Source organism: Tachyglossus aculeatus, chromosome 5 (assembly GCF_015852505.1).
Source record: "Tachyglossus aculeatus isolate mTacAcu1 chromosome 5, mTacAcu1.pri, whole genome shotgun sequence".
Lineage (NCBI taxonomy): Eukaryota > Metazoa > Chordata > Mammalia > Monotremata > Tachyglossidae > Tachyglossus > Tachyglossus aculeatus.
This window is the reverse complement of record NC_052070.1, coordinates 74,867,177-74,878,279: the sequence shown is the minus strand read 5'-3', so window position 1 is coordinate 74,878,279 and position 11,103 is coordinate 74,867,177. Positions and strand designations below refer to the sequence as shown.

The window sequence follows — 11,103 nt, the reverse complement described above, 5'->3', positions numbered from 1 at the left end:
ATGCCTGCTAAACCCCACCCTGCTGAACTTTTTAAAAAGAACCTTTTATTTCTGGGGGTGGAGAAGCAAAGGATGCACATGCAAAATAAAACTAAAGCTGGTTGCCACGTATTTGAGAGGAAGGGAAGACCTCTGCACGTATGTGACAACCATAAGCAAATATGTTGAGTGCTTACTATGTTCCACCCCTAAGTGCTGGGGTGTGTACAAGCAAATTGGGTTGGATACCACCCATATCCCACGTGGGGCTCACAGTCTCAACGCCCATTTTACGGATGAGGTAACTGAGGCCCAGAGTAGTGAAGTGACTTACTGAAGGCAACACAGCAGACAAGTGGCAGAGCAGGTATTAGTACCAGTGATCTTGTGACTTCTTAGGCTTGTTCTCTATATGATACACTATTCTGCTTCTCTACCTTGCTGTTGGAGGCTAGCCTCTTGCTGGGAGTTCACTTCCTCTGCTTGAGACTCATGGATACCAACTGTAAAATTCTATTTTCTACCTAGAACCTTCCTGGAGAGTGGGGACAGAAGACACCTTGGACAATTCAGGGGTAGGCTTGCTTGGTTTTTCCTTGTCCTATTTATGCCACCGACCCATAGCAGAACCCAGCTTCCCAGGTACTTCCCAACAGTGGCAGCTGAAAGACCAAGGGGATTTTGAAGAAACCGTGTAGGCAAGTGAAACAAAGAAATTCAAGCTAATGAGGGGGAGAGGAAAAATAATTTATTCCAAGAGAGCCAGAAATGAGTTACTCCAGGGTGACAAGGTTGAAAAAACTCCACTGAATCTTTAAATAGCCCTTGTCAATTATTCATCCCCTGGTATGAGAGCCCTTGGGCTCCCACAAATCTCCTCAGGAAGGAGCAGCGGGAGCAAGTCAGGTGGCCTGGGCTTTGATTTAAGCCTTGGACCGCACCAGTCCAATCCTTGAAGGTGAGATACAGATGAGGCTTGAGTGAGTCGATGAGGCTGAACGTTCCACCCCTGCCGCACTGAGTGGGAGCTGGGGAAACCATTTTTGCAGTCTGGTAAATAAATTCTTGGCACATATTAGCACAGCTGCCCTGTGACTCTGCAAGTGGGAATCAGACTCCCCAAGGAGAATCCAATGAGGCCTGCAGCCAAATCAGTTCCCAGTGGTCTTTTCCCTTTGTCTATTTGCTAATATAAAAGAACAACATTTACATTTTTTCCAAAATCTCTTGTGGAAGTCACCTATTGACTCCTGTTGAGAGAAATTGGATGCTCTTTATGTTATTGAGAACCAACACTTTGCTTCTGGGTGGCTCCTATCACTTTAGAGATGTCTTTTTTTTTTCTCCATAGAGGGAGGTGGCCAACTGTAGCCAACTGTGAAGTACCCCAAACTGTAGAGGGAGAAACCGAGGCACTCAGATAGTGAAGATCGACTTACAAGCCTTTGGCAGGACTTGCATTAGGATTTAGGAGTCCTGGCACCCTGTTGTGTGGTCTCTTCTCTAAATGACCCTGGGTCTAGGGTGAAAAAAAGGCTGATGCTTGGAAGAATAATTAGCAGAGTTTGGCAATCACGTGTAGTCTGGTAGGACAACAGACTCATGATTCCAGCTGATTGGCTGAGTCTACACATGGGACATGGGCCATTATGGACAGGGCAGGACAAGAACTAGGACTGAATTAACAATAATAATAATAATTATTGTATTTAAGCACTTAGCATGTGCCAAGTACTGTACTGAGCAGTGGGGTAAATACAAAATAACCAGATTGGACAAAGTCCCTTTCCCATGGGTGGCTCACGGTTTAAGTCTAAGTCCCTCTAGACTGCAAAGTCCTTATGAGCCGGGGATGTGTCTGCCAACTCTGTTATACTGAACTCTCCCAACTGCTTAGTACAACACTTTGCATATGACTCAGTAAAGATGACTGATAGGAGGGAGAAGAGGCACAGAATCCCCATAGCACTCCATTGAGGCTGTTCCTCAGTCAAGGAAGGGGACTTTGATAGGTTCAAATCCCGGCTCCACCACTTGTCAGCTATGTGACTTTGGGCAAGTCACTTAACTTCTCTGTGCCTCAGTTATCTCATCTGCAAAATGGGGATTAAGACTGTGAGCCCCACGTGGGACAACCTGATCACCTTGTAAACTCCCCAGCGCTTAGAACAGTGCTTTGCACATAGTAAGCACTTAATAAATGCCATCATTATTATTATTATCATCAAGCCCAATCCCCAGCTCCCAGGGAAGACTCTACCCAGCTCTAATTGTACTGAACTCCTGGTGGGAGATGGGAAATGGAAGAGAAGAGGAAGATGGACAATGCCAATTTTGTTCCTTTTTGGCTATGATGGAGTATTGCAGGGGGGCCAGATTTCTGGGTGGATGCAGGCAAGAGGTCTTCCATACTGATTCATTAGGGCTGCTGAACTTGAGAGGTCCTTTGGGGGTCAGTGATGGGGGTAGCACCCATTGACCCAGTCATGTCCTTGGGGACAAATTTCTGCCCTTTGTTTTCCTCTCTTTTCCATTTCTAACTTTTTCCCTTTTGTTTACCTCCCATTTCCCCACATCCTTTCCTTCTCCTAAATATTTCTTTCCTCTCTCATCTCCTCTTTCCATTTTCTTGCTTTGCTGTTACAATTTGGTAAGCAAGGTTTTTCACACCCATCACTAGCTCTTCCATCTTGATCCCCAGATGCTGCCTCTACCCAGCCCCAGATCCTTGGGGAAACAAAAGAGCAGGGCCCCATACAGATGCTCTCTCCCTTATTCATCCATACCGGCAGCCTCTTGATAGGTGGATCAGTGGAGGGAGTTTGTAACCAGAGCTGAGCGATGGATTATTTATTCACTGGTGAATATTTCAGAATGTGCTTAGGGAAATGGCTCTGGTGGAGAGTGGCCTCTTCATTTTATTCCTCTTAGTGGAGCTGCAATGTTCCTGGCTGAGGAGGTGAAGCACTTTAGCTGTGGGCAGGGTGAGGGGACGTTGAAAGTGGTGAAGTGGGGGTGGATTTGGGGAAGCTCCCTGTTGAGCAGTTTGGGAATTTATGGGCTAACAGTAGGCTCCTAGGGCCTTGCTGGCATCTCTGGGTGACCCATATCAGGTCCCCAACCCATGTCCATCCATGGAAGATAGGAGGAATCCTCAGATATGCCAGGAAAGAGGTCGAGGCTGGCAGAGGACCTAGGGTGGCGATCTCTGGCAGTTCTCATTGGCTAAGAGGGCTGTGGCTCCCCTAGACAATGGGGCAATTTCCCAGTAACTTCAGGGGCAGAGTTTCTCATGAGACCTATGGATAAGGAAGGGGGAAAAACTAGGAAAGGGTAGCTTTGGCCACACCCATCCCCCCTTTCACAGCTCTCTCATCACTCCCCAGAGCCCTTGGCCTTCAGCACTATCCCTTTGCCAGCCTGACCCTTGTCTTTGAGAAACTGATCCTCATCATTTGCCAGCCTGAGCCTCATTATTTATCAATCTGTTCTCGTGTCCCATAGCACCCCTCTCTGCACCCTGGTATGCTACCAATCTCCTAGTCAGCACCTTTCTACTCCCAGGGGTCTGTACCCAGACTGCCCGCTTTAGTGCCAGTGGTGCCAGTTGAGCATCTCCAGGGGCAGGGCACTGCACTGGCTCTTGGGAGCATCCAAGAGAAATAAATCACCCAGTTCCCGCCCGGCAGATCTTAAAATCTCAGATTTCAGCTGTACAAGCAGCTGAAGAAGCAGTGTGGTTTACTGGAAAGACCATGGGCCTGGGAAACCAGAGGACATGAGTTCTAATCCCAGTTCCAGCACTTGTCTGCTGTGTGACCTGGGGCAAGTCATTTAATTTCTCTGTCTGTTTCCTCAACTATAAAATGGGGATTTGATGCCTGTTATTCCCCCTACTTAGACTGTGAGCCCCATGTGGGACACGATTTGCATCCAACCTGATTATCTTGGATCAACCCCAGATCTTAGAACAGTGCTTGACAACATAGAAAGCCCTGAACAAGTATGATAATAATAATAACAACAATAACAGCAATACTACTGCTACTCCTTTTCTTATGCTATCGAGCCATCTCCAACTCAAAGCAACTCCATGGACACATCTCTCCCAGAATGCCCCACCTCCACCTGCAATCATTCTGGTAGTTTATCCATAGAGTTTTCTTGGTAAAAATATGCAAGTGGTTTGCTACTGCCTTCTGCACAGTAAACTTGTTTCTACCCTTGACTTTCTCCCATGCAGCTGCTGCCCAGCACAGGTGAGTTTTGACTTGTAGCGGATTGCCTTCCACTCACTAGCCACTTCCCAAGCTAGGAATGGAATACGTATACCGCTGCTTGAGTCTACCTCCTGTAGACAAGACTGGTAGAGTAATGGAAACTCTCCAGGTGCGATCCTGAGAGGGGCTACTACCACTACTGCTAATATCTGCTGACCTGCACAACACTCTTTCTTGCTAATTCTCTTGGGGACCACTCTGGTGACTAACAAGGCCAAGGTCAGGCCTGCCTCGCAGGATTGTCCCAGAAATAAGGGACTGAGAGGATCTATTGTGGGAGGGAAAGGATCCCTCTGAGTGCATTGGGTGGCTGGAAGAACTAAAGTCTGGGAGAGGCTCAGAGTCCTACCAGGTGGAGAAATGAGAGGTGATCATCACGTAGGAACAGTGTCCTGTAGTGGATAGGTACATTAACTGTAAACTAGCATATGCACCTCAGCATCAGAAACCTTAAACCACCACCTGCTGGTAGGGTAGCAGCCACAGTATGTGATGGGAACAGGACATTCACCATCTGTGGTAAGGATGCTGTTGTTCTCCAGGTCAGTGACTAGTGGGCCCAGGTCTTGGGCAGCTACCTGGTGGCCCTGTTTCCTGGGCACTTGGATTGTATGGCAATGCCTGGGGTGTTGCTTGAAGAAATGAGATGGGCCCCTGAATGATCCTCCCGAATTGCAAACACCAAATATATATGGTATATAATGGTATTTGTCAAATGCTTACTATGTGCCAGGCACTCTAATAAGCTCTGGGGTAGATACAAGCTAATCAGGTTGAACACAGTCCATGTCCCACATGGGATGTACAGTCTTAATTCCCATTTTACATATGAGGTAACTGAGGCATAGCAGACAGGTGTCAAAACTGGGGTACAAATCCAGGTCCTCTGACTTCCTGTGCTCTTCCCACTAGGCCACGTGGCTTCTCATTGGTTCTCCTCTGTGAACTTCTAAGTTCCTGGCTGAACAATATGGGTGAGAGCAAATATTTGCCACCTTACAATCTGCATGGGGCACTGGGAGCCTATAGAGATGTGCATCAGGGTGGTCTCAGGCCAGGAACATGAGTCCTCTTGATCACTCAGGAATTTGGCCCACCCAGGATTGAGGCTCTGGGAGGAATTAAGTACTTACCTCAACCTGTGAAGTCACCTGGAGGGAGCCTTCCATTGGGGAAGGTGGAAGGAGGGGGGCCGGAGACTCACACTTCACACTTGGTTTGCTCCTCAACTCTGTGATAGCCTCAAGACGGGAGTCCAGTATCCAGGGGTTCAGACTGGGAAAATCCTTGCTGTTGGAAATCGTCAAGAATCGGTCTGGTCTCTAGGGATACAAAGTTCAAGTTTTCAATTATTGTTTCTTATCATCTGTATGGGTTGGAATGGGGCATCCCCAAGGCAGCTGTGGGGAATTTCCCTTTCCTCCTTTATGGATACTAATCCAGAATGTTAAAAATAAGCAGCATGACATAATGGAAAGAGCATAGGTTGGGAGTCAGGGGACCTGAGTTCTTATCCCAGACCTAAAACTTGCCTTCTTAGGGACCATGGGCAAGTCAACCAATTGTATTTATTGAGCACTTACTGTGTGCAGAGCACTGAACTAAGCACTCGGGAGAGTAGAATATAACAGAGTTGGTAGCATGTCCCCTGTCCACAACAAGGTTGCAGTCTAGAAGGGAGGTTAGATAGTAATGTAAATAAGTTGAATTACAGATATGTATACAAGAGTTATGGGGCTGAGGCGGGGGTGAAGAAAGGGTGGAGAGCCTAGTGCAAGGATGTAGTAGAAGGGAGTGGAGAAGAGGAACTGAGGACCTAGTTGAGGAAGGCCTCTTGGAGAGATATGCGTTTAATAAGGTTCTGTGGTTCAGTCTCCTCATCTACAAAATGGAGATTAAATACCTGTTCTTTCCCCCACCTTTAGATTATAGCCCCATGTGGGATTTATTATTCTGTATCTACTCTAGCACATAGCACAGTGCTTGGCATACAGTAAGCACTTAACAAATACCACAATTATTATACGTGAATTTTCCTCATCTAGTATTACATTTCTCCTCTTATATCCTTGGTCTCCCTGTCCCCCCGCCTCCTCCAACCCTCGCCCTCAGTGACCTGGCCACTTAATTTATTAAGAAAATTGACACCATCAGGTGGGAGTTCCCTAAAATCGTCCCTGCCCCTCCTTAGTCTCTCCCCTCTCCAGCTCCCTCTTCAACTCTCCCATCCTTCTCAGCAGTTTCTCTAGAGGAGATCTCCTGCCTCCCCTCAAAACCCACCTCCTCCAAATGTGCATCAGACCCTCTTCCTTCCCACCTTATCAAAACTCTCACCTCCTCCTTTCTTCCCTTCCTAACAACCATCTTCAACCATTCGCTCTCCAATGGCTTCTTCCCCACTGCTTTCAAACATACCCATATCTCCCCTATCTTAAAAAAACCTTCCCTTGACCCTATGGCTCTCTCCAGTTATTGCCTCATCTCCCTCCTACCATTCCTCTCTGAAATCCTTGAATGATTTGTCTACACCTGCTGTCTCAAATTTCTCTCCTCCACTTCTCTCCTTGACCCTGTCAAATCTGTATTTTGTCCCCTTCATTCCACAGAAACTGCCCTCTCAAATGTCACCAGTCATCATCTTCTTGCCAAATCCAATGGCCTCTATTCCATCCTAATCCTCCTCGACCCCTCAGCTGCCTTCAACATCATGGACCACATCCTTCTCCTGGAAATGTTATCCAACCTTGGCTTCACTGACTCTGTCCTCTCCTGATTCTCCACCTATCTCACTGGCTGTTCTTTCTCAGTTGCCTTCATGGACTCCTCCTATGCCCCCCAAGCCCTAACTTCAGGTGTCCCTCAAGGTTCAGTTCTGGATTCCCTTCTATTCTCCATCTCCATCCACTTCCTTGGAGAACTCATTTGCTCCTATGGCTTCAACTACCACCTCTGTGTGGTTGATACCCAAATCTACATCTCAGCCCTGATCTCTCTCCCTCTCTGCAATCTTGCATCTCCTCCTGTCTTGAAGACATCTCCTCAGCCCCTCCCCTCTCTAGCCCCCTCTTCAATTCTCCCACCCTTCTCAGCAGTTTCTCTAGAGGAGAGCTCCTGCCTCCCCTCAAAACCTCAGAGAAGCAGCCGTGGCTCAGTGGAAAGAACCCGGGCTTTGAAGTCAGAGGTCATGGGTTCAAATCCTGGCTCCACCAATTGTCAGCTGTGTGACTTTGGGCAAGTCACTTAACTTCTCTGTGCCTCAGTTACCTCATCTGTAAAATGGGGATTACAGGATTAAGACTGTGAGCCCCCCGTGGGACAACCTTATCACCTTGTAACCTCCCCAGTGCTTAGAACAGTGCTTTGCACATAGTAAGCGCTTAATAAATACCATTATTATTATTATTACTTGGATGTTCTCCCATCACCTCAAACTTAACATGTCCAAAATAGAGCTACTTATCTTTCCACCCAAACCCTATCATCTCTTTGACTTTCCTATCACTGTAGACAGCACCACCATCCTTCGTTCTCACCTGTCCCACCATTGACCCCTGGCCAGGAATGCTCTCCCTTCACACATCTGCTAAACTAGCTTTCTTCCTCCCTTCAAAGCCCTACTGAGAGCTCACCTCCTCCAGGAGGCCTTCCCAGACTGAGCTCCCCCTTTTTCCTCTGCAACTCCTCCCCTCCCCATCACCCCCCACTCCCTCCCTCTGTCCTACCCCCTTCCCCTCCCCCCAGCACTTGTGTATATTTATTACTCCATTTTATTGATCATGTGTATATAGTTATAATTTCATTTATTCTGATGGTATTGACACCTGTCTACTTGTTTTGTTGTCTGTAACCCCCTTCTAGACTATAAGCCCATTGTTGGGTAGGGACCATCTCTATATGTTGCCGATTTGTACTTCCCAAGTGCTTAGTACAGTGCTCTGCACACAGTAAGTGCTCAATAAATATGATTGAATGAATGAATGAATCCTTCCTGACTCACAAGCCCATAACCTTGACATTATCCTTGATTCCTCTGTCATTCAATCCACATATTAAATCAATCACTAAATCCTGTCAAGCACTGTTCTAAGCGTTGGGATAGATACAAGGCTATCATGTTGTCCCACGTGGGGCTCACAGTTTTAATCCCCATTTTATTCATTCATTCAGTCAGTCATATTTATTGAGCTCTTACTGTATGCATAGCACTGTACTAAGCACTTGGGAAGCACAAGTTGCAATGAATAGAGACAATCCCTACCCAACAACGGGCTCACGGTCTACAGATGAGGTAACTGAGGAACAGAGAAGTTAAGTGACTTGTCCAAAGTCTCACAGCTGACAAGTGGCGGAGCTGGGATTAGAACCTACAACCTCTGTCTCCCAAGCCCGGGCTCTTTCCACTAAGCTACGCTGTAGTAGTAATAGTTATAGCAGTAGTAATTTTAGTAGTAGTACTAGTTATGGTAGTAGTAAATTTAGTAGTAGTGATAATAATTAATAATTATGGTTTTGGTTAACTGCTTACTATGTGCCAGGCACTGTACTAAGCATACCAGGCACTGTACTAAGTGCTGGAGCAAATTGGGTTGGACACAGTCCCTGTCCTGTGTGGGACTCACAGCCTCAATCCCCACTTTACAGATGAGGTAACTCAGGTACAGGGAAATGAAGTTATTTGCCCAATGTTACACAGCAGACAAGTGGAGGAGCTGGAATTAGAACCCATAACATTCTGACTCCTAGGTCCATGCTCTATCCAATATGCTGCCTAATAGTAGTAGTAGTTGTAGTAGTAGTAGCAATCAATCGTATTTACTGAGTGTGTACCATGTGCACAGCATTGCACTAAACACTTGGGAGAATATAATGTAACTATATAACAGGCACATTCTGTGCCCACAGGGAGATTGCAGTCTAGAGTGTGAGAAAGACATTAATAAAAATAAATAAATCACAGATATGTACTTAAGTGCTAAATGGCTGGGCAGGGCGGTTGACTAGAGGGAGCAAGTCCGGGAGATGCAGAAGGGAGTGGGAAAAAAGGAAAAGGGGGCTTAGTCAGGGAAGGCCTCTTGAAGGAGATGTGCCTTCAAGAAGACTTTGAAGTGGGGAGAGTAATTGTCTGTCAGGAAGTGGGAGGGCTCACCAGGCCAGAAGCAGGAAGTGGGTGAGGGGTCGACAGTGAGATAGATGAGAAGTATGGTGAATAAGTTGGCATTAAAGGACCCCAAAGTGTGTGGGATGGTTTGTAGTAGGGTGGCAGTAAAGTGAGGTAGGAGGGGGCAGGTGATTGAGTGTTTTAAAGTCAATGGTAAGGAGTTTTTGTTTGATGTGGAGGTGGATGGCCAACCACCGGAGGTTCATGAGGAGTGGGGAATATGGGACAACAAAACAAAACATGTAGTCAGGTGTCAAAATCATCGGAACAAATAGAATTGTAGCTATATGCACATCATTAACAAAATAAATAGAATAGTAAATATGTACAAGTAAAATGGAGTAATAAATCTGTACAAATATATAAAAGTGCTGTGGGGAGGGGAAGGAAGTAGGGAGGGAGGGATGGAGAGGAGGAGAGGAAAAAGGGGGCTCAGTCTGGGAAGGCCTCCTGGAGGAGGTGAGCTCTCAGTAGGGCTTTGAAGGGAGGAAGAGAGCTAGCTTGGCAGATGTGTGGAGGGTGGGCATTCCAGGCCCGGAGAAGGATGTGGGCCGGGGGTCGGCGGCAGGACAGGCAAAAACGAGGCACAGGGAGGAGGTTAGTGGCAGAGGAGTGGAGTGTGTGGGCTGGGCTGTAGAAGGAAAGAAGGGAGGTGAGGTAGGAGGGGGCGAGGTGATGGAGAGCCTTGAAGCCGAGAGTGAGGAGTTTTTGCTTGATTCGTAGGTTGACCACTGGAGATTTTTGAGGAGGGGAGTAACATGCCCAGAGCGTTTCTGTACAGAGATAATCCGGGCAGCAGAGTGAAGTATAGACTGAAGTGGGGAGAGACAGGAGGATGGGAGATCAGAGAGGAGGCTGATGCAGTAATCCAGTTGGGATAGGATGAGAGATTGAACCAGCAGGGTAGCAGTTTGGGTGGAGGGGAAAGGGCGGATCTTGACAATGTTGCAGAGGTGAGATCAGAAAGGTTTTGGTGACGGATTGGATGTGAGGGGTGAATGAGAGAGCAGAGTCGAGGACCAATCAATCAATCAATCGTATTTATTGAGCGCTTACTGTGTGCAGAGCACTGTACTAAGCGCTTGGGAAGTACAAGTTGGCAACATATGGAGACAGTCCCTACCCAACAGTGGGCTCACAGTCTAGAAGGGGGAAACAGAGAACAAAACCAAACATATTAACACAATAAAATAAATAGAATAGATATGTACAAGTAAAATAAATAAATAGAGTAATAAATATATACAAACATATATACATACATACAGGTGCTGTGGGGAAGGGAAGGAGGTAAGACGGGGGGGGATGGAGAGGGAGACGAGGGGGAGAGGAAGGAAGGGGCTCAGTCTGGGAAGGCCTCCTGGAGGAGGTGAGCTCTCAGTAGGGCCTTGAAGGGAGGAAGAGAGCTAGCTTGGCGGATGGGCAGAGGGAGGGCATTCCAGGCCAGGGGGATGATGTGGGCCAGGGGTCGACGGCGGGACAGGTATGACACCTGAGGATGACACCAAGGTTGTGGGCTTGTGAGATGGGACGGATGGTAGTGCCATCAACAGTGATAGGAAAGTCAGGGAGAGGGCAGGATTTGGGAAGGAAGATAAGGAGCTCAGTCTTGGACATATTGAGTTTTAGATGGTGGGCAGACATCCAAATGGAGATGTCTTGAAGGCAGGAGGAGACACGAGCCTG

At 47.2% G+C, this 11,103-nt stretch overlaps 1 protein-coding gene and 1 non-coding gene across 2 annotated transcripts in view; both read right to left on the bottom strand.

Annotated features, from left to right (window-relative positions):
* Window positions 1-806: 806 nt before the first annotated feature.
* The window catches only part of LOC119928813 (coiled-coil domain-containing protein 33-like), a 154,380-nt gene continuing 144,083 nt past the window's right edge, over window positions 807-11,103 (bottom strand). Inside the window, exons 15-16 of the mRNA XM_038747330.1 lie at window positions 5,393-5,581; window positions 807-1,007 (exon numbers count right to left, since the gene is read on the bottom strand). Coding sequence (XP_038603258.1) covers window positions 903-1,007; window positions 5,393-5,581 — 294 coding nt within the window. The 3' untranslated portion in view covers window positions 807-902. The remainder of the gene's footprint in view (window positions 1,008-5,392; window positions 5,582-11,103) is intronic.
* On the bottom strand, window positions 4,249-4,386 carry LOC119929418. Its single transcript, XR_005451543.1, has one exon. It is a non-coding gene; the product is annotated as a small nucleolar RNA SNORA7 (small nucleolar RNA).